General features: G+C 38.2%; 1 protein-coding gene across 7 annotated transcripts in view; it reads left to right on the forward strand.

The window, feature by feature from the left end:
- Positions 1 to 729: 729 nt before the first annotated feature.
- The window catches only part of ttll7 (tubulin tyrosine ligase-like family, member 7), a 67,471-nt gene continuing 43,780 nt past the window's right edge, over positions 730 to 24,420 (forward strand). For 5 of the 7 annotated variants that reach the window (XM_067514050.1, XM_067514052.1, XM_067514056.1 and 2 more), the window contains exons 1-9: positions 1,035 to 1,285; positions 8,314 to 8,711; positions 9,120 to 9,251; positions 11,345 to 11,466; positions 13,369 to 13,436; positions 13,755 to 13,913; positions 17,873 to 18,089; positions 19,965 to 20,129; positions 22,959 to 23,117. In XM_067514050.1, the coding sequence (XP_067370151.1) occupies positions 8,687 to 8,711; positions 9,120 to 9,251; positions 11,345 to 11,466; positions 13,369 to 13,436; positions 13,755 to 13,913; positions 17,873 to 18,089; positions 19,965 to 20,129; positions 22,959 to 23,117 (1,047 nt within the window). In that variant the 5' untranslated portion in view covers positions 1,035 to 1,285; positions 8,314 to 8,686. Of the gene's footprint in view, positions 882 to 1,032; positions 1,286 to 8,313; positions 8,712 to 9,119; positions 9,252 to 11,344; positions 11,467 to 13,368; positions 13,437 to 13,754; positions 13,914 to 17,872; positions 18,090 to 19,964; positions 20,130 to 22,958; positions 23,118 to 24,420 lie in introns of those variants that run through there. The other 2 variants (XM_067514051.1, XM_067514053.1) reach the window with 2 other exon arrangements.

The raw sequence follows: 24,420 nt of genomic DNA on the forward strand, positions 1-24,420 counted from the left end.
TTATACCTTTGCAGACATGGAAAGTGATCTTTATGATCAAATGTAATGTACTTGACACCTTGGTCACAAGTTTGCATGTTGCAGCCAGTCAAATTTAACTACAACCAAAAAATAAAAGTCCTATTATTTGCTTTCCTTTTGAGCATAATTGTTATATTGTTGCACATCTGCTGGCTATGGTTTGTAGCATGATCTCAGACCTTCAATAAAAGGGGGCCTGATAAAAAAATTCACAATTAGGCTATTAAAAAGTTTGCATTACATTTCATTATCATTACATTTCGCATAAACTGGTATTGGAAAATTCGCAAAATGTTTTAGGAATTTTAGATGTTGCCTTTACCTATCACATAGTATCATTAGGGGGACATCAGTAGAATGACAATGAATCCAAACACAAAACTAGAGCCATAAAAGCTATCTTCAGACTTCAGTGACAAAAAGAACAAGTTCTGGACCATGTACATTATAAAGTTAGAATTGTATATACATAAAGAGTTCTGCAAGGTTTCAATGACTTGATTTAGGTTTTCACCTCACTTCATAGGGAAATTTATTGGTAAATTAGATTTTTGGTGATTTTAATCTCTAAGGGCATCTTCACCTTTAAGCGCCTAAAACGCTTTCACAGGGAATACTTTATTTCAACGATACATTTTAATCACGATATGTGCATCATTATAGGGTGAATAGTGCAGAAATAAGGCTAACGACCTGTGCGCGGACGCGCCCTTTAACGGCAGCATTGTTTTTAGCACCATGGTCAGCGACACAGTTGCTAGGTAGCTTCCTTGTGTTTGTACCAGCGAGTTGCAGAGGAAGAGCTGCACCTACGTTAAACAATGACCTAGAGGTAACAGAAATAAGAACACGCACACACGGTAAGGCTTTTGTTTTCCCTCACAGCTAGTTAAAGACTGAGAATAATGTGTGCTGACTCTACACGTTAGCCCTTCAGTATACGAAATGTCATGCTGGTACCAGACTAAGAATGCAAACTTCAGCACTTCGTTCAGGCCCCCCCTCTCACAGAACGAATGGTTTTGCCCATAGACTCATAGCACACAATAGGACTACAAGATACTGATTTTGTTATGTGTGTGTCAACCAATGTCAGTTTTCTGTAGTAACGACGCTACAAACCATCAATACTGTTATTGTCTTAAAAATACTCCCGGGACTGGACGTTTTCTTTAAAGGGACCCCCGTGTTTGTCACACGGAGGTAGTGTTGTTCGGGTGAGACCAGCAAGAGAGCTATACTGCTAGTGCCTGGAATAAAGAAGGTAACGTTAACGGGCTACTTCCCTTTCTCCTCTCCATCCTTTTCTGGGTAGTGCGGTCAAGCTAACCGCTAGTGTAGTCGGGAGCATTAGGTTTCCTTTCAATTATTTCAATATTTTTTTTTTAAATCATTGTATAGCAACGTGAAACGACACCGCCCCCATTCACTGTGTAGTTAAAGCAGGTTCATTTTTGGTAAGTTAGCTGCACATCAACACTGACACAGATTGTTTCCCTGTTTCCTTTCACCTGACCTACAGTGTATAAGTGGCTAGCCTAACGTTAGCCACTGCTAGCTACCAATTTCTACAAATAAAACACCTGTTTAGGCTCTGTTGAATTTGTGAATGCCAGGAGTTGTGTAAAAACCCTCAAATATAAGATACTACCTGCAAGACTAAATACTTTCAGTTTAAGCAAATCCTGAAAGATATCTGGAGGGGATGGCCTACAATCCTTAACGCTACAGTGATCTGGAAGATACCATATTGACCGCTTTGCTGTAACATGCTTAGGTCCCCTTCGCTGCTCATAGCAGCATGACTGCTTAGTTTAGGCTAGCTTTGCAAAGATCCTCATACAATACGTTTGACGTGCAAACTTACTGTATTGTTACCTTGCTCTGAACAATAATAATTACATCACAAGTAGGATATATTGATTTAGTCTGGTCTGTTTGTGGTACTGAACGGAACAACAACCTTTATTGTCATTGAGCACATATACATATTGCACATGCATGTTACAATGAAATTCTTTCTTTGCATTTGACCCATCCCCCTGGGGTGAGCAGTGGGCTGCCACAGTAGGGTGCACCCAGGGAGCTAGTGCTGAGTGTCCCACTCAGGGACACACCTGGTGGGTAGGCTGGGATTTGTTCCTGCTGGGAATTTGATCCAGCAGACCTCTGCATCCCATCCTGCTGCTTTACCCATTAAGCTACCAAGCCATCTAAACAGGGTGCCACTCACAGACCATATGCTGATAAAGCACCCTGGAGATGACCATTCCCATAAGAGCAGATGGATTACATAATATTAACTGCCTGACATATGAGTTCTGAATGGCAAGCTACATTACGTCTAAGTTGTATGCTAAGTTTGTGTCAGAAATGTATTTTGTTTTTACAGCCGTAAATTAATTCCCATTTTACTTTTGCCTAACGGGTATATGCTATGAGACCCAACTCAGGCTTTGTGCCTTCTTCCAGATATGAGAAGGAACAAGTGTGGGACCTGTCAGCCCACTGGGTACTGAAATAAACCTACAAACAGCTAAATGTTAAGCTTAATAAAAGAGAATAAACAGTGGTGCAGCAAAATTGACATTTTTCAGAGCTACAGATCTTTATTTTGTTTTATTCTGTGTAAAGCACTCACCGGAATCCCGTCTTATCTGGCTATAATTAGACAGAAACAGGTAAGGATTCAGACAAGAGTGTTTGACTAACAGTTTAACAAAATTTCATAAATCTGGTAATGCACAATCACACACTGTGTACAAAGCTTACTTTCCTGAAACAGTAGTAATTATTGTCTTACAGACAATAAGGTTAGCCAGAATTTAATATAAATGTTTAATATCCTTCACCTTTACGTTTGACAATTTTGCTGCATCACTGTTGATTCTCTCCGATAAACTTAAGCTTAACACCGTTGTTTGTTTGTTGGTTTATTTCAGTACCCTGTGGGCTGATAGCTCCCACACTTGTTCCTCCTCATATGTGGAAGAAGGCACAAAGCCAGAGTTGGGCCACTGGTTTGAGCTAATATTAGATCCAGTGGCAATTTTAAACCACCTACTTTCCTGTGAGAGTAGTCCATAATCACAAACTGAAGTAGAAATAGTTCTTACAAAATAAATCTAGCATGTAGACTGCATCTTTTAGACCTTGATGAACAGAATGCCTTTGGCACTTTTTTCTTCTAAATGTAAGAAAATGTCTAGTGGAAATGCTTTATACCTTGACACAAAGGTCAATTTCTCTTTGAAATTTCTGTTGTTTACATTTACTTTTAAGGTATGGATGTATACTACAGTATGTGTCCATTCATAGCCAGTGTCTCTGCTCTTTTGAATGGTTATACATACTCTTAAGTCCTGGTACTGCTGTGATGGCAAGACTGGGAATGTGATGCATCACTGTACCAAAAGGAATTTGTGTCTGCAAGTCCTGCTCTTTCAGCACAACACAAGGCAAAGTGGTGTTTCCCCAAGCCTCTCTATTGATTCTGTATTTGACAACTGCTTTAAAGATGTGATTTCATGTCTGGCAGGCAGAACATAAAACACACTCCCCAGGGATGTACTGCTTGTTGTTGAAGAGACTTGTGTAATAGGGAGGACACCAGTTGTCATATGTAGTTGCTTTATTAATTCAACTTTTATTTGACACACTTTTTACTCTACTGTCTTTGTAGATTTGCTATAGTTGTAATGGAATTAAAGTACTTTGAATTGCCATTGCCATTGTCTGACTGCTGCTGTAAAAAATTACATATTTTCTTAAAAAAGACCTATGGAGTACATGCATTTGTCATAGATTTAGGGGTAGTGTAACAAAGTGATGCAGATGAGCAGCACGGAGGGCTGACTATCTACAATGAAACGTTTGTATCTTGTGCTGCAGAGTAGTGCATGAGCTCAGTACCCATAGGAGCTTGGGCCATTCACCTTGGCTGTGGTGGCCCTCTGGCTCACTCTGTTGGACAAAAAGTGTCATTGCAACAGAGGATTAACTAAGTACAGACACATAACTTGTGTTAGGGATTTATTAAAGATGTAGCTTTTAATAATACACTTGAGTAATCACTCTGACCATGTTTTGTATTGTTAGTAGCATAATTTAATGGATTAATTTTTACAAATCTGTGAACCTCATATGCTGATGTTGTTCTCTTTTATTAGAAATGGTAGAAGCTGCATTCATAAAAAACAATGAGAGCTTAATTCAAAACTGTTCCCATCATCACAACAGCATGCTGCTGCTTTAGGGGCATTTATCAGGCTGTTCTTATCTCATGCTGGTTACATTGAAATCCCTCTTCAGTCATGTGAATGAAATGAAAGGAAGTAAAATTAGCCTGCCTAGTCAATGAATGGAAGATTAGAGATCCTTTTACTTTTTTCATTTTTTTTGTTTTTTATTTCACCTTTATTTAAACAGAAAATCCAATTGAGATCAGGAATCTCTTTTTTAAGGGAGACTTGCAAGGGAGATAGCAACCATACAAAATCAGCACATACAAAATACAACCCCAATTCCAGAAAAGTTGAGAAGATGTGAAAACATAAATAAAAACAGAATGTAACGTTTTGCAAATCTCATTAACCCATATTTTATTCACAATAGAACATAAACAACATGTCAGATGTTGAAACTGAGACATTTTACCATTTTATGGAAAATATTAGTTAATTTTGAATTCACATTTCAAAAAAGTTGGAGGAGGGGCAACTAAAGGAAAAGTAATTGCCGCAAATCAAAAACCAATGGAGGAGCATTTGACAATTAAATAGGTTAATTTGCAGCAGGTCAATAACAAGACTGGGTATAAACGGAGCATTTCAGTGAGCCAGAGCTTCTGTTGCTGCCATCAAATTCAAAATGAGCCAGTATTTTCCGTGAAATGGTAAAATGTCTCAGTTTCAACATCTGACATGTTGTTTATGTTCTATTGTGAATAAAATATGGGTTAATGAGATTGGCAAAACATTACATTCTGTTTTTACTTATATTTTCACATCTTCTCAACTTTTTTGGAATTGGGGTTGTATTTTGCACGTGTTGATTTTGTGTGGCTGCTATCTGCCTTGCAAGTCTCCCTTAAAAAAGAGATTCCTGACCTCAATGGGGTTTTCTGTTTAAATAAAGGGGAAATTTAAAAAAAAGTAAAAGGCAATTCTGTTTTTATTTACATTTTACACATCTTTCCAACTTTTTGGAAATTCGGGTTACACGTAAATAAACCATAACACATATTGACAGCTATTCAAGCACAGAGATCTCTCAAGAAAAACACTGACAGCATTCTTTATGATAATCCCAAAATCATTAATGGATTCGAATGTATTCAGTTTTAGAGTTTTTTGAATATTATTCTATGGTCATGGTGCATGATAGGAAAATTATGTTTTGCCAAAGTGTGTGCAAGACCGAGGAACATTTAAGAGGAACCACTTAGAGGCATGCAGGTTATAACAACTAGAACTGACTGAAAGGAAGGCACTAAGATATTCTGGAAGATTAGACCGCAAAGCTTTATAGATGAATATATACAGTACCAGTGTTGTTGTCTACAAATACTTAGTGGTGTCCAGCCAACTAAATCATAGAGAATACAGTGGTGGGTGAGAGGTTTTGCATTTTGGAAATAAAATGTAAAGAAGCATGATACACTGAATCAAGGCTCCTTAAAGTGGAGGAGGCTGCATGCATGTACAGTATATCATCATAATTGATTATAGACAGAAAAGAGGCTTTCACAAGTTTTTTTCTTTGCAGAGAATGTGAAACACAATTTATCTGTCTTTCATTATTATTTATTTATTATGTATAATAAAAGCTAATCTCAATTTTGGGTTTCTTAACCAAGTTAGAAATATTTTATTAAATTAAAGCTTTTAATCAATCCAATATTCCCAAGTATTTGTGCTATAGGAAGACACCCTTTCAATCAATTATTGAAAGGGTGCAGCAAGGAAGCTTTTGAGAAAAACATGAACTTTTTCTCTGGGCATTTAAATACAATTTTAAATCCTTCAGATCTTTTTGTAATGAAATGCAGACTGAATTTCTTCTATTGCCCGTGCTACAAAGTAAGCACATGTATAGATAATTGTTTCATCTGCATGGAGATGCAGTTTAGCTTGTCTGTTTTTACTTTGTGGCTGGGTCATCCATGAGTGTGCAACAAAACTGCATCAATATCTTACATGGTTGCCAGGCAAACAAGATCAAATAGAAATCTGTAATGACATTCAAGGACAGGGATTCAATCACAATGTCAGTGGAGATATTATTTCTAGTAGTATGACCTAGAAGTTTTTATAAGTCCAGACTTATTGAAAAAATCTCACTTAAGCTGAGTATGTTTGTTGGTTGCTCATAATGGTTTACATGACACCATGAGTTGTGTGCGTTATACAGAGACCTATAGAGACTGAAAACTACTGTGTGATCAAGTGATGCAATTGGATTGTTCCCCATTTGAATTTATACAGGGGTGTTTTTCAAGTGAGCTTGTGTGGATATCTTCACATGTGTATATATAGAACATGTTTGTCTACAGATGTATCTTTATATGGACAACAAACACTGGTTGGTAGGAAACAGGCTTTTCAGTACATTCCCACCACTAGAGGTTACTGTTGATCTCTTAATGAAAGGCAAAGAAGGTATTATAGCAGTGTACTGCACTGTATGTGTTACTGTGTCTCTATGGAATGATCTCCTGCATATCCGCTCAGTGGGCATCGTACCCTGAAACATATCTAAAAAATCATAACTTCTGCATTATAATTTTTTCTGCATTTGGAAGATGCTGAGTTAGAAACTTTTACACATGCAGTATCATAAAGTCGCTGCTCTGAGTTTAAAACATACAACGGTTACCATTTGCCAGAAAACTGCAAACACAGGAAAAAAAGTGCTTGTGAACCCTAAATAGGCCTTTTATTTCTTGGAATTACTTGTCACTGGTTGGATAGGTTTTAGCTTTACAAATATAGTTCAACTAAAGAGAGCTGTTTTTTGTAAACCCTTTTCAGATGGATTTGTATAGGCTTGAAGCAAAATATAAAGAGATTAGATTAACAGATACATTTATGTCAGTTTGTGTAGCAGAAATTTGTTTATTTTTTGTTAATCCCCTTGATAGAGAACCAGTTGTGACCTCTTAGGCCCTTAGTATTTATCGTTGGTGACACAAAGTTTACCAGCTACAGCGTGTTATTTTACTTGTAAGGGTCATAAAATGCTGAAATCGTCCCAGGTACAGTGTAAGGTGGGGGAACATTTTGCTTTATATTTAGAAAAAGGTCAATACATGCATCAGCCAGGGCATTTATACTAGCTGTCAGCCTTTCGTTGAACAAATGTCATCATTGGAAAAATGTGATGCTGGCCACGACTGACACGTGTAAGAACACACAATGTATACTAGCTTGCTGTGTGTGGGCCCGAGTGGCTTAAGAGTAGTCATAATAACCCGAGCTGATTCATGTACACCTCCAAGTGCTATTAATGTTGTGGCTGATCAGAAACAGAGCACCTTGACAGAGAGACAAAAGACAAACCTGCCAAAACCTTCCAAAGACTTAACAGCACTCAAACACAGTCCTTTCCTGCTGTGAGGTCACACTACAAACATCTGATCCAGTATGCTGTTTCAGCCAGCAAAATAATGAAATAAATAAAAATAATGTCAAAGGACACATCCGCACTGGTTGATTAACTCCAAAAGTGGTTTGTAGACACACAAACACATGGACTGCAGCCAAACAGTAACAGAACAGTAACAAAATTAGGCCAGTGACTGGTGTTAATTTCGCACATTGTTCATAGCCTAAAGCATCTTTTTAACAAACCACTGTAAAGACGCCATCTGTTTGAATGAAGTGACCTCCCAGCCATACAATGAAATCCAGCTGTCACAAGCATTAGGCACAATGAGATGCTGCAACTCCATTACTTGACAACCACATTAATATTTCACAATGGGTTCATGGAATACCAATTAGTCCAGCGGATATTACAAAGCTTTAGATTATTTCATTAGTAGCATTGTTGTTTCAGAACTGTACAGAATTCTCACTAAACTGCCATAGTTAGTGTCAGAATGACTGATGTAGCTTGTGATAGGCTTGTGTGCTGCTGACGCTCCTGCTTTACATTAGAAGCATGTCACAGCACTCCAGTCCAGCAGGAAGGTACACACTAATCAACACACATAGTTGTCACGCTCTGAGTGAGTCAGCCTTCTTTTACTGTTCTACAGCTGTAAGAAAATCTTTTTTTTCTACTTCACAGGAATTCCTTCCTATCTTTCCCTCTGTCCCCCCTTCCCCCCCTTCCTTTTTTCCTCTTCGGGCTGTAAATAAGCTGGGGCTGTATAGACCCTTGAGAGGCCCTCCCCTTCCTACACTTCTCCACCACTTGAACCACTCTTCAAATTACCGGCCTACTCTGAGTCTGCTGCTGCTCCTTCTTGCTGTTGAAAGGTGCCAGGGAGAGGCTCAGATGATCCATCTTGAACAACATCATCCATACAGCCCAAGACAGGGAAGACTAACTAGTGCGAGTGTGAGAAAGCCCTCAAGGGGAGTAAGTGAGTACCTGCAAGGACCTCTCACCTCACCTGGCAGAAAGCTTGGCTTGCTCCGTCACTCCTCCAGCCATTGAGATGCCCTCCCCTCTAAGTGATGGAGGTGAGTAGGAGAGGTGCAATTCTCTCAGCACTTACAGATTATTTTGTTGGATGTTTTTTCAGTTATTAAATATTTGTGTATGTCCTGTGATGATGCCCAAATACTCCTCGCCACAAGCTCATATAATGTCCCCATATCTTCTCTATCAGTGCTATTCTTCCCTGCATGCACAAACACACATACAAACATACTGAAAGAGAGATTATGATGAAAGGATCATGATGCATGCAGCTACTGTATACAAAACTAGACACCTAATTTATTTACACGCTAGCCCATAAACAAACACAACCAAATCCCCTCCAGAACTTAGAGAAATGCATATAAAAAAACTCTCCGCCCTCCTCCTTGTCTGAAGCACAAGCTGTGACTGTATCTTGTCTTGTTGTATGCTGTCTCTTCCTCTAGAGGATCAAGGAGCGTCCCCCATGAACAGGCCATCTGTGGGCTCCTATCAAAGCAGTGGAAAGAGGAAGGTGCGCACCAAAAAGAAGAAAGGCACTATCACAGCGAATGTCGCTGGCACCAAATATGAAATTGGTACAGTAAATGATTTCTAGTGATATTAAAATTCTTTAGGAATGACAGTCAAGACAACAATGCATAAAAACTTACATAAAACAATTTTGAATAAAATAGCTTTGAGAAGGAAACTACAGCCAATAAAGATAAAATATCTTCTGAGCTGAGTTTATTTAGAACAACTTAGAATCCCTTTTACTAATATAAATTATACTAATATTGATTTTTTTATTAGAAAACATCTGGCATAACTTGAAACAGTAAGGCAACAGTTTAGCTGGTTGTAGTTTTATTTGTAGCATTTAATAGCAGAAAGCTTGTCAATATCATAGGATATTGTCTATATACATTTGGGAAGAGTTATTAGCATTTAGGATTACAATAAATTACTTTTTGTCTTTGGTTAGCACATTTTATGCCACATTTCCAAAGTTTCCAAAGTTGTATTTTGAATTTACTCAATGAAACTTTAATGAGCTAGAAGGACCATCATTTTTGGTGGTCCTGTAGGTGAGATTAAAAGACAGCTTCACCAATTCTCATTTTTCAGCTTGAAGTAGAGAGATATTTTGATATAGGCAAGCCAATAGGACGTTAAATGGCATTTGTGTAAATGTACTACCCAAACTAGAAACAAATGAGGGAAGTTCAAAATCAGTGAAGGCGTCCTTTAATGTACTGTGACACAGTGAATTGTTTATTAATATTGGAAGCACCTCTGAGTATGGCCCACTCAGTCCTTAAACATTCTGTATATCCAATCAATATGTTTTCTTAACAAAAAAGTCTAATTTGTTGTGGTGGGTTGTTTTAAGGAGGACTTTAATGTCTTAAAAAAATCTTAATAGAATTGCAGTTTGCAATAGTTCACATGGAGACAGCTTAGTGTTATGTACATACATGAATCTTTGTTGAGGTAATATGACTTGGAGGTGAGTTTTTTCTTTTCTTTTGTTCTTTTTTTCTAAAGGCCAAAAGAGCATAGCGAGCACTCCACATATGTTCAGCTGTGTGGCAGCAGAGCTCTCATGGGTGAACTTCAACCTATGAATTTAAGTAGTCAGCAGCAGCAAGAAGATGTTGGGGGCTGCTGGTATCCTTTAGGTAGATAGGAGTCTAGCTGTGAGTCAGTTTGCTAGCTGTGACGAGACTCTCACAGTGGTCATTTTGAGAGTACTGCAGAGCTCTTTTAAAGCAAAATTAACACTAAGGGCCAGATGGAAGGCTCATTTTTGCTGTTGCCTTTTTTGCACCTATCTTCATTTTATAATTGATTGTATAATAAAGAAAATGTTAAAGGTCAGGGAATGTGGTGTTGACAAGCTAAACTACACCAACTGAGGAAGAAATGTAAATACTGGCCCTAAGGATGTCAGTTTATTTACATGTGTAAAAAAGAATTGATTATAGTTTGCAAACAAAGACCCTACTGGTAACTGTAAGCATAGGCCTGCTGTGATGTAAACCTTCCCTGGTCCAGTTAGCATAACAGTGTTAGCCTCTATTGACATTAACAGATGGGTGGAGTTATATCAGGAACATGTTTTTCCCATTCAAGTGTCATCATGCAACATTAGGCAAGCCTTGTCCAGATTTGTGAAGGCTTTCAAGAAATTAATTAATAGCTTGTTTCGTTAGGGCATATGAATTTTTCATCACTCACTGAATAATGAATAGTTGTTAGATGAATGTCCAAATGGCCTAGCCACCTATCTCTCATACCATGAGGTTTCCGGTGGGATTTCAATGTATTACAGACAATTAATTTATCTTTTTGAAAACAGGTACTATGATTGGCTGCTCTGCAACCATTCCACGAATTGCAAAAATTGCTGTGAACTTTTTGATCTATTATCATTTAGAATTACTTCACTTTTTATATAAAAAATAATAATTCAAGAAATATGTTTAAATGAAACATTCATTTGTAAAGCGGTAATATTTTGATTTACGAGTATAAGGCACAGCTTCTTATAATGTATTTGTATCTGTAAGTTTCTTTGTTATCGTCTATAAAGCTGGTCCTGGGAATTTTTTTCATAAAGTCACTGAAATGACCGATACTAAGAATGACTATTTATGTAATACAGTCTAATGTTTTTTTCCCCCAGTTCGTATAGTCATCAATGAGATGTACTTTATCAAGACCCGGGATGATGACGAAACTGCCAACCTCATTTGGAATGACTCGGCTGTGCAGCACGAGAAAATCGCCGAGCTCAGGAATTATCAGGTACACCGCATTACTACCATGTCAAGGAAAAACACCTTGGTAGACAGAGGTTAGGAAAAAGTTATTACCAAACCCTCCTATGACCAAATACAACTTTGTACAGGTTTTTTCAGCATAAAACATTCTTACATGATGCCACTTTGATGCAAGGCCTTCTTCACAGCCTATAAATGTTTTGTAGTGAAATGCGAAACAATAATCCTTTATATTTGTCCTTTTTGTCAAACCACAGTAATTGTATTTCATAGTGCATGGAGCATTTATATGATATATACTGTAGATGTGACTACAAGGTCTCACAGTGCGAATACAAAACAGGTGAAGGACATTTTGAGAGTAACAGAGATGATAGAGGAAGTGGCAAGGGGTTGTTATGCAGTATAGTGAAATATATTAAACTAAAACCCCAATTCAAAAAAAGTTGGGTTGATGCGTAAAATAAAACTAAAAACAGAAAGCAAAGATTTGCAACCCTTCTCAACCTATATATTATTAACATCTGATATGTTGTTTATGTTCTATTGTGAATAAAATATGGGTTGATGAGATTTGAAAAACATTGCTTTTTGTTTTACACATCAGCCCAACTTTTTTAAATTGGGGTTTTAGACTCAATTGATTAAAATAAAAGATTGAAAAGTTCTTCCCATCTGCCTTCCTCAAACTGTGGGAGGTAAAAGAGAGAACTGCAAATAGGAAAGAGGGGTGGACAGGGTGAAAAGCAACAACAGAGCTAACAGAGACAGATAGAAAGATTGACAGGTAGCCTGACAAGTTGTGAGCAGCAGGGGGTGGGAGGCAGGTTTCATATGCCACTCGGGATGTTGATAAGACAGGCCTGAACAACCATGGTTGCTCTGTGTTCTGTGCACTAGTCTGCGAGTGATCTTACCTCTTTTTGACCTCCCTGTCCTGGAGAGGGAACTTGGGTGCTCCCCCTCTTAGCTCCAAGCTTTAGCCATCCATCTTCCCAAGTCCTTATTTGATTAGATTGGGCACTAATGATTGATTAAATCACAGGCTACTCAGAAAAAGTATGGCTTGGTAGTAAAGGGGCAGCAAAAGTTCAACTAAGTAGATTGAATGCGACAAATACTGTAACAGCTAAACATAAGCAATGTGGCTAATGTTTCCCATAGAACTGGTGATTTGCTGTCAATTGTTTTCACATGTTCCCTCACATGGCTATGCTTTTTCATGAGCTAATTTCTCAGAAGAAAGTAGAAGTCCCTCAACAATTGGTTTTGATTTCCCCTCACAAGCCACATCGTCTCGCGGCATTGCCATAATTGTGCAATCTCTTCCGAATCCCTAATTATGTCTGTCTTGTTTGGATAATAATCACGGATTCCTTTTACACTCTGCGTTCTTGTGCTTTTCCCTCTCCCCTTGCTCTCTCTCCCTCTTTTAATTTTTTCCCTTTTTCCTTTTAGTGATCTACTGTGAGAGTTTGCTGTCAAGTTGCAGTTCATACGAGCCTAATTAACGCCCCTGTTCAGGCTCATTTGGTCAAAGAATACAGAAAACCCAGAGTTTTTCCTTTACCCCCCACCCCCCTTTCAGCACATTCAAAGCAATTCATTCAACTGTCACTGCAGGAGCTTGCGATGCAGAACCAATTACCTCGGCCCCTCGGAGTTGAGATTGATCTTTTTTTTTCTAGCCTCTTCCCTCCCCAACCTTTAAAGTATTAAAAAAAACATGGTAAACTAAATAAGGGTTGAGAAAGGTCTCAGCGTCACCTTTTTGTTTTGAGTCCGTAATTGGGCATAAATGTCAGAACATTGTAAGCTCACTTCAGGTTTCTGCCTTTAATGTGCTCATTTTTATGAAGGGGTGGGGGTGGAATTGAGTGGCGTAATAGCCCTAACAACATTATTATGTCTGCATGTCCCTCTGCAGAGAATTAACCATTTCCCTGGCATGGGCGAAATCTGCCGAAAAGACTGCCTTGCAAGAAACATGTCCAAGTAAGTTTTTTGTCTCTCTTAGCACAGGAAATGAGAATACTTTGGTTCAGTTGCAGAAGTGCAAAAGCAAGAACATTTCAAAACTCTATGTTTAGCCAGCTGGCACTCGAAGAATTTACAACAGGGTACTTGTAGCAAACCGCTATTACAAGCCAAATAAGTTTAAGGCACTGCTCTGTGATAGCACAAAATGCATCTTTACTGTCATAAAAACAATAACATCGAGTTTAGAATTTTAAAAAGTTTGTGAGTATAAAATGTTGCCTTTAAGAATTAAGTATAATCACTCTACTCCCACACACCTCATTGTCACTCCAGAATGATCAAGTGCCAGCCTCAAGAGTACAGCTTCATACCTAAAACCTGGATCTTCCCTGCCGAGTACACTCAGTTCCAGAACTATGTCAAGGAGCTACGCAGGAAACGCAAGCAGAAGACCTTTATCGTCAAACCTGCTAACGGAGCCATGGGTCACGGGTAGGTCAGAGTCCAGCATTCTATCACAGAATCAAATGCATTCTAACACATTGATAACAAAACTGATGAAGAACTATGGCAATAATAACAATAAGTTGGAGAGAGTTACTAAGGGAGTGGCTAGAAATGATAGAAAGTGAGTGAGTGAAGGAAGGTATTAGTAATAGAGCAAATGAAGGACATGCGCAACAAACCAAGGCAATAAGAGGTTTGTGACCCTGAAATGGGTGTCTATGGAAATAGCATTATGGCTGAGACCAGATTGAGAATTTGAGCTGGGAGGGTGTGGTGAAACTCATTGTTGTCCTTGATGGTCAGACTCTTAAATCAGAGGTTATCACTGCCAGTGGAGGACACGCGCTTACACACACACACACTCACACACACACACACACACACACACACACACACACATACACACACACACACACACACACACACACACACACTTACTGTAGTTTCTTCCCTGAAGGCCTGCTCTGCATGTGATTTTTGGATTCCTTTGTGAGGCCCCATCAGCAGAGAGCAGTCTGACTAGAAAATGGACCAAGATGGCTGCTTCAGGGGACTTTGTCTCTCAGTAGCAACTCTTTATCAAAAGATGCATATTTCATACTTGCAATCTCATTGGGAAGAATCTGTCTAAGGTTGTGATGTCACATTTCCATTGTATGTTTGCCTTACCCTGACAATGAAGAATTTAAAAGTGTCAGCATTAAATCCAGCTTTTTCCATAGGTGCAACACAGTGACACAGCCTAATAACAATTCAAAGTTGGGTGTAAATGTTTGCATCTTCTTATTTTAAAAGGCTAAAATACTAAAACCTTAACAGGATTTTTCCATCAACGTGATATTTAATGCACAATTACCTAGTACAATTAAATAAAGTTAATTTTTAATCAATTTATCCAGCATGATGCAAACTGTTGTATAGATTAAATTTTTATTATTTTCTTTTTAAATACACTTGTTACTTCTGATGATTACAGAAAGTGTGTACTAGCTGAATGTTTGTTGTTATTATCTTAGGTTTAGGGGTTAAATTTCCACCCCCCTTGATAATATAATATGATAATATTCTGATTTCAAAATAAGAGATGCAAACGTTTGCAAATGTTTTCGGTGATGTTGAAGATAGAGGTAGACTCAACTCAAGTACTTTATAGGTATTTTCCCATTTTGTCTCATACATGTAAATTTAGGTGGACAAAATATTAAATGCTATGACCACAAACACAAAACACAAAATGCAATTTAACAGATTAAAACTAAAAACAATCTTAAAGAAAACAGACAAGATAAAGCAAATGAAGTATAATTACCTACAGTTTTACATCTGTGATCAAACAAAGTGTTTAGTCTGGAAAATAAATTTGGTTGCTTTTACAAATAATTCAGTTTCATAATATAACAAATAAACGTGTCATAATCCCTTACAAGATAAAATACAAAAGCCAAACTGTGAATACTATGATTTGGCTAAAGTACAAGGTCTACTGCAAAGATTTAGTTGTTACTCTGCACATTGCATGTAGCTCTCTACTGTTCAGATTGCAAAATGTTTATTAATTATTATCTTTGACTTATTCTTTGAAAATATGACCCCTAAGTTGCATGTAAGAAGAAATACTTGTGGAGTGCATTCATCACTGGCACCAATAGGTGGAGATATTGAAATACAAATGACGGTGCGCTTGCCCTCTCTCTCCAATTCTCTTTGAATTTGTCCTTTCTGGTATAATTTGAGTATTACTTATAACTCCATGCTGCACTAAGCCTTTATTTATTAAAGAATAAAAGGCAGCAAAGGTTGAATTATTGCAATACATTAAGAATATGAAAGATGATGAGTTTAGCTCGACCACTCAACGGCAGGCGGCTCAGAAGATTAGATTTTTCTCTGTTTTTTTGCATGGTGTGACGCGGCAGGAAATTAAGTTATATCTACCCCCTGTAATTTATTTTTCCGTCGGCCAACTAAATGAAGTTATTGTTTGTGTATGAAGCTCAGCTTGTTATAAGGGAAACAAAATAAAAGCGCATGCAGGGCTTAAAACGGCGAGATCCCCTCCGGTGCCAAATTAAATAGGCAAGGGAGAGTGGGCCGTGATTATCTGACACCCCAGCTCATCAATCACGTCGTCTTCTCCTCAGCTACTCCTCCTCAACTAACTAACACTGTTAACCCTGTCCTCATCATTCAGCTTGCTGTCTTCTTGTCAGGGAGGACCCTCACTGCATCAGTCAGGCTCCCATCAACTTCTCTCTTTTGTTTTCTGTTCAAGTGCAGTGATAAGCAGGACAATAAAATACTTGTCTATAATACAGCAGTTTTTTAGATGGCAGGAGCAAGTGGTCACTTATAAATCCAAAGTAATAACATTACGCTTATAGAGAAGGTGATTTATACAGAAAGTGGGTAAGGATTTATCAAACCCCTGACTGGAGGATGGCTGAACTAAGACCTTATTTTTCTGTTGTGCATGTAACCACTTTAGCTTTACTCTGCCTTTACTATGAGTGATGATGATATAAGTTGTCCATAGTGAAGGATTGTTAAAAGAAACACAAACCCAACACTCCCTGCACATACACATACTATCTACACACACATCTTTCAGACTTTACAGACTTTCACATGCATTTTGCCCCTCAACCTCAAATGCATATCATGAATGCACACAAACTAACATAACTCATTCTCAAGTTCAGCTAGCAATGGTCTGTGTACTATATGGCTTGAGTGCCAGTGACATGGGACCAAAGCAAATGAATTAGAGTGGAGGTTGAAACGGAGCACAATGTCTGCTCCTATTAACTTGCCCACAGCTAAAAGACCCTACTACAGCTTTTGATGGACTGTGACATTCCGGCAGTTTGGTTTCAGAAAATCACAATGTTCTCCAGATGCTTGTGGAGTATGGCTCAGACAGACAAGCGTTTGTGTTTTACAAGTCTGTTTTTTGTTCATTTATTTTTCAGCTGTTCTTTAGAAGGTCAGGTAATGAACAGAGAAACAAAATATTTGGAATGTTTGATGTCCCACAGAGCCAAACAGCTTGTCCTGCTCACACTAGACCTGAGGCATGCTGAGTGCACTCATTTACATATGTTTTTTCTGTAGCAGTGGAAGGTCACACGAATACTATCAGGACACTGTTGCTCTGACACCTAAGGACTGAATTGCCTAAATATATATGTATACAACTCATTCCATGAGCTAGTACTCCTGTGGATTGTAATACTTATTATCTATTATTTAAAAAAGAAAACAGCAAAGTTACTATTGGATTGTAAGGATTAAAAGTATCACCAGAACAAGCAGATGTGGCCCCTTAAAAACTCAGAACTCAAAACACACAGGTGTTTCATTTAATATTTATTTCTGTATTTTTTACTTATTGATTGGCTTGTGTTTTCTTTTCTATCTGTATCAGTATTTTAATGGGTAGCTGCGTTGCTGTATGTGTATTAGTTCTTAATTGGTTGTTAGAATTTTATTTTAAGTTAAAGCATTTATGTGTGGTTCTGCATTTTTTGTGGGTTCTGTTGATTCAGTGTGTTTAATTACATCTCTGCATTTTACATTTACAGTTTAAATGTTTTATTTTGACTGTAAAGCACTTTGGTCAACCTGTCAGTTAATGGAAAGTACTATATATAAATAAACTTTGAATTGATTTGGCCCCTAGAAATATGACCCCAACTTTTCCAGATGACTTTGAAATGGATTATCGTGTCAAAACCCATAACATCTGTATACTGTTAGCACATTTGTTTTTTCTTAATACATACAGTATATAACACAATATAATCAGTTATGTTCATGGTCTCTGCTATGCCCCATCTATAACTTTTTTAATATTCTCTTTTGTATTTACTAAGCTATATTTTATAATCCTGCTAACGACACCCTAATTTCCCCCCCAAGGATTAATAAAGTTTCTGTCCATCTAGGATCTCGCTTATCCGCAACTGTGAGAAGCTGCCAGCCCAGGAACACTTCATTGTTCAGGAATACCTAGATAAGCCCTTCCTCATGGAGGGCTACAAGTTTGACCTGCGCATCTACATCCTTGTCACTTCCTGTGACCCTCTTCGTATTTTCCTCTACAACGACGGCCTGGTTCGCATGGGCACAGAGAAGTACCATGCACCCAGTGAGGCCAACCTGGTGAGTCACAGCAACAATATGGCTGCTAGTCAAAATGGCATATTATTTGCATAGTATTTTTCAAAAAAAGGTTACACAGTGGTTCACACTAGAGAATAAAAGTAAACCTACAGTTGATTTCAAAACATGTACCATCTGTGCACAAGGTCATTTCTTTAAGTTGTTGACTGTTCATTGATTTATATTTGAAAGTACATAAAGTAACAGATGTATTTTTGCCATCCACTGCCATGAGTGCACACGCATTTGCGCTTTCCTTTAGTCAATGCATTCCCAAAACCCTTACCCAAACCTTAACCATTAAATCTGAATGTCTAACCCCAGTTTTAACTCAAACCCAGCCTAAATCTTACTCTAACTTAAACTCTAAATCTACATTGTAACCCTGTTATGCCCTAAGAGGTTATAAGGACCAGCCAATCCTCAAAATGCTTAAAAGCCCTCCATTAAAATGTGTCTTCACACTCCCAGACAGACATCTACATTACGCACACACACAGAAAACTGTACACACACAGCTGAGCGGAAATGTCCACATGCCAGATGTCTCCTGTAATCTCAAGCGCCTCATATTTGCCTTGAGGTTCTGCACCTGCTGAAGCACAGTCTGTTGCTGATGATGGGATGTATGCTGTATGCACATGCGCGCACATACACACACACACACACACACACACACACACACACACACACACACACACACAGACACACAGCTTCCTTTCAAGCATGATGCTTATCTAAAATATGAACACACATGCACACAGGCTGGACTCCTCCTGTGGCACAAGTGTGTATTGTCTTATCCAGTCTGTGACACATGATGGACTGAGTCATGCCACGGAGATGGATGTTCAATCCTACAGAGAGTGGCTCCCAGACAGCCATCAGGTACTGCGGTGGCCTGTGGTCACAGTGTTGTTATCTTGTAGGGTAAGGAAAAGGATGTATTGTCTGTAACTGTGAGGGATGGTGTTTAAAAAGAAGGCTACAACAGGATTATATAATGGCAACTTATAGCCAACCAAACATTTTAACCATCCACAGTAGGATCTATGGGCAGTTGACTCAGGATCAGTTGCTCCCAGATGACCGTCTTCTAGGTAACAATTTTCAAATGTCCAGATAAATCCAGTATAGCACACCAAGCTGTTCTTTACTTTTTAAACAGCACAGTTTTTTTTTCAGTTTTTTTTTATCATGTTTAGTTGTTGCCAAGGGACTAGTTGTGGAGTTTTTGCTTCTTCCTTTTTTCTTGTCTCCACATGTTACTTTGAAGGAATGTTTTACATTATATCGTGGTTATGTACCTCTGTAGGGATAAAAACATGAACACCCCTAGGGTTGTTGTTTGCTGTGCTCATTATCATCACTGACAAAGGTGTAATTACACAAATGAGCACCGTCACAGGTTCCATAGTTATTTAAGCACAATAACATTTCATTGTATTTACCATTGCCCTGCTACACCCTTAGCTTAGTGGAGTATTTGTAGCCTTTCGTATTAGGTTGTGGTTGCACTGGACAAGTCTCAGTAATTAATACATCTAACTGGGAATACTAAGCAGGGGAAAAACAGCAAATTTATTTAATCAGCTTAGAAATAGATGTTAGACCACATGTGGTTGATTCGCATTATTAGTATTAAAGAAACATACAAGCTTTGTTTCAGGTTGTGAAACTTTGCAATGTATCCAGTTTAACATTTAAAATGTCTCACACTTTCTTCCTATATAAGAATACTGCTAAGATACTCTATAAAGTTGTTGCACTGCTTTATAACTAAATAAATGTATAAAATGTTAGGGAGAAACAGATGTCAACATACATTTGTACAATTTGTGTCAGCTCATTTTAAATCTATATTTGTCTCCACAGAGTCAGCTTTACATGCATCTGACCAACTATTCAGTGAACAAACATAATGAGAACTTCGAGCGAGACGAAACAGTGGACAAAGGAAGTAAAAGGTCTATCAGCTGGTTCACAGAGTTCCTCCGCACCAATGACTACGATGTGGCCAAGTTCTGGGGAGACGTCTCTGTACGTGGGTAGTCGATTCAATAGACAAAAACACAGTCACACAGTTACTTTGTGGTAATATCATGGTGGAAGTGTACTTCCAGAAAACAAGGATGTGTGTCAGAATAACAAAATATACCACAATTGCAAGCAGCACACACATACATCCGTAAGTATACACTCATATACTGTGCAGACATGCTCTTCCCACTGGCCAACACATGCTGCACACAAAACACCAGTGGACCAGCAAACATTTGATATGATTTGTTATGACAGTAATTCAGTGAGCTTCAGAGCTTTGTTTAACTCCAGGAAGAGCTCAGTGAAAACATCATTCCTAGAGGATGAACTCTCCCTATCTGGCACTACTCTCAGCTCATCCAAACATCTTCTATTTGTTAATTTTCTTTCATCATTGCTGGATTCATTTGTTGTTTTTTTTTTATATAACCCTCCATCATGTTCTTCTTGTCTTTTTTATTACTCCTGTCATTTCGATCCATATCTTTAAAATAGGTTTCGTTTATTTTATTTTTTATTTCAATCTTCTTGACCTTGACTTGTTGTCCCTCTGTCAATAGCCATGTGGGTTGTATGGTCCCTCTGTGGTTGTTCTCTATTTTACTCTATGTTCTCATGATACCAGCATTCAACCTCAAAATCAAATCCCATTGGTTATTATTCTCTCCTCAAGGCAATCTTTTCTTTCTTCTTTCTCTCAGCTTTCACTTTTCTTTATGTTCATATTGAACAAAGTGGCTGTTAAGACTGCAGTAGGTATTGTGACCAGTGCTTAATTTATTGGGCTCCTATTTAGGTAGCCATTGTTTCTCTTTACTTGTCCATCTTTTCTAATCTCTCCACATGCTCAAGTTTCTTTTTATCCATTTTCTTTCTTTTGATTACTTTCTTTCTCATTTCTCTTGTCCCTCATAGAAAAACCAGAGTAACACCCTCTGATTCAGACAGACCATCCCTCTTTTCTCCTAATTTCTCACCATTTCTGTCGCTGCTCTTTCTTCAGAAGTTGCACCAGTGTGCTATTAGTGCTATCTGTTTTCACTCACACACTGGGTTTTGTTTTAACTCCCAATAAAGCTCTCCACTTACTCACTACTTTCCTTCTCTTTTCGTCTCTCTAATTTCATTTTCCTGTACAGACCTTGGGCTGCCTTGATTATTTCAGCCAACAGCCAAAGTCACATAGTCAGATCATTTTTTTTGCCAAATTATTTTTGTGGGGGTTAAGAATGTTGTGTTTGTTATTTATTTTTTTATATAATTTTGTATTTATATACACACAAACACCAACTATGGCAAAGCATCAGTAGCTTTTATTTAAATGAACTTTTTGGCATCTTATATTCAGAAATAACACATTATTATGTATCCTACTTGGAAAAATACAGTTTCGCAAGTGATGTTCTTGTCACATTTAATATGCATGGTTTCGTTTGCACATGTTTAAAAGGACAGAAAAATAAATCACTTAGTCAGTATAGAAACAACATGTAATGTTCTCTGTATTGTATATACGTGTTTTTATCTTAAATTCTTTATTTTTTAAGATTTTAAATTGACATAATTAAACTAATTTTGCCTTTAGCTCAAATATATTTACCAATAATATCATACTGTTTGTTAAACCATGAAACACATGATTAAGAGACGCAAGGACAAATATTTCTATACACACACTTAGAAAGAGAAGTTATGCTGCTAAAATGTGTAATATAATAATAAAGTATTAAAAATAATAATACACAAATGCATGCAGGTGAGATAAAAAAAAATAAAACAATTAAAATCAAAGAGAATAATAAAATATTTTATCCTAAAAGGAACAAGACGCATGCACATAACCACACACATGCACCGTTTTAGGCAGTGGCCAGGGCTGGGGGCTCAGGATAAGGAGGTATGTGATCGGGGGAAGGATGAAGAAGACACACACATACACACACCATTGCTGTGCACTTCGGGCATAAACAACGGTAGTGGGAGCAGGTGTGTGAGCTGGGCAGCCTGTGGGTCATACGGGTGAATGGATGGACAGATGGACTGAGGTGTTTAAGGGACAGACAGATAAAAAAGCAAGGGGGGAGCACAGCCTTATCAGGCCAAGGCCAGACCACTGTACCCATCTCCCGCACCCAGCAGTCAGACTGGACTGGGCAAATTGCAGGCCAGCAGCAGTGCGTGGGGCTTGACTGGTAAGGGGATGTTTTGTGCTGTGTGTGTGTGAGAGAGAGAGAGAGTGAGAGAGAGCATGTTTAGTTTAGTCTCACATTGCTCCCAGTGTGTAACTGTGCAGGCAGGTAGCAGCCAGCAGATAATACAAACACACACACGCACACAGGTTTGGAGCTACTAGACACAAAGATGGACCACCACCAACACTGGCGTGCTTGTTTGTGTATAAGAGAAATTCAAAAGCCTCTGCACTAGTAACACTTTGTGTCTCTTTTCAGCTTTTAATGATAGAATGTTAGAAATGATTTCTAGAGACAAAAGGGAATTTAGAAATAATCATAGATTATAGACATAAAGGATTTTTGTGGAGCATGTCTGTAGGTCAAAGGTCTTGTATGTATCATGATTACTTCATTGTCAGAGTTAGTACTAAGTCTGTCATTTATCTGTGGTTGCAACCTGCAATTAATGCTATACTTATAATGGCACCATTTTCAGTTTAAGAAGACCTTCAATCAGCAGCTAAAAATTGCTGCTCATGGCTTTTTAGGCTGAATGAAACTAGCTCAATTAAAAGTGTTTTTTTTATTTTTTATTTTTTTGTTCTTTTTGTCAGCTCAGTGATTCTTTTTCTGTAATTGTGTGTCCTGCCAGGAGCTGGTGGTGAAGACATTGATAGTTGCTGAGCCCCATGTGCTGCACGCCTACCGCATGTGTCGCCCTGGCCAGCCACCAGGGAGCGACAGTGTCTGCTTTGAGGTCCTTGGCTTTGACATCATCCTGGACCGCAAACTCAAGCCCTGGCTACTGGAGGTACAAATCTTTATATGTGTGTGTGTGTGTCTGTGTGTGTTGTGAGTGTGAATTAGCATAGGTGTGTGTCATTTTTCTACTAATTTATAGTTATAAATTCTACCAGCCTTTTCTGGAAAACACTATAATTTTATTTTATAATTTTTATTCTAATTTGAATAAGTAGGGGTAGTTGTAACTCAGTTGGTAAAGGCAGTTGTCCACAGACCAAAGGGTCAGTAGTTCGATCCCCGGTCCCGGTTATATGTCAAAGTGTCTCTGGGCAAGACACTGAACCCCTAACAGCCCATTCCCATCCCCAGCTGTGCAGTGCTGGTCCAAGCACGGTAGAAATTGGGGAGGCTTGCGTCAGGAAGGGCATCCGGCATAACATGTGGACAATGATCCGACGTGGCAACCCTGAACTCACAGGATAAACCGAAAGGACAAAAAAAACTAACAAAAAAAAATTCTAATTTGAATAAGTATTCATTAAATAACATAATTTAGGGCCATTTTTGGTTTACTTTTAATTTTTAAAACTTTCAAGTAATTCTTATTTATTTATAAAATAAGAACATGGATTTTACATTTTTAAAATACATTAAAAATATTGAGGGCATATTAAGAGTAAAAAAAAAATTAAACGGTGTGTATTTGTTTATCAGTCAGAGGGAAGAGTGTTTCAGACTGTAAATTCTCACCTCTCTACGTTGCTACTAAAGTGACAGCGGTGAGCATCATCAGCAGGAGGGAGATGTAGCCACACACTGACAGAAAGCATAAACACACACTGGTTTTGCTTACACACTTTAGTCCCTAGTGCACAGAAAAACCCAGAAATGCACAAACTGTCTCAAGCATTTATTTATATACTTCTGAGCACAAGGAGATACACTTTGTTGCCTTTCATGTTACATGGAAATGTAACATAAAAGCAACATCTTATAAACCACAGACATGCACAAAAATGCACCAACACATAAATAAAAATAAGACAAGGCAAATGTTCCTTATTCTCATACAAAGTCATATACCCATTCACAAATGTATGGTATAAAAATATAGGTCAGGATTGTAAGTTGACTAGCTAGAAACCTGCCCCTCATTCGCTCAGTGTCTGTCTCTTAAGTGTCAGTCATTGAAGAGAGAGATTTGAGTTTATAGTCCACTCCAGGATTTCAGTTTTACCATTCTGATGTCAGCCAGTCAGTTGAAGTGTGACCTAAATCCTAACCCAGAGTGGCTGTGCCTCCCCTACCCTTCCACCCCCCCTCACTCCACCACAAATCGACTCAAGAATGGGAAATGCCTCTGGGATAAT

Source organism: Channa argus, chromosome 8 (genome assembly GCF_033026475.1).
Source record: "Channa argus isolate prfri chromosome 8, Channa argus male v1.0, whole genome shotgun sequence".
Lineage (NCBI taxonomy): Eukaryota > Metazoa > Chordata > Actinopteri > Anabantiformes > Channidae > Channa > Channa argus.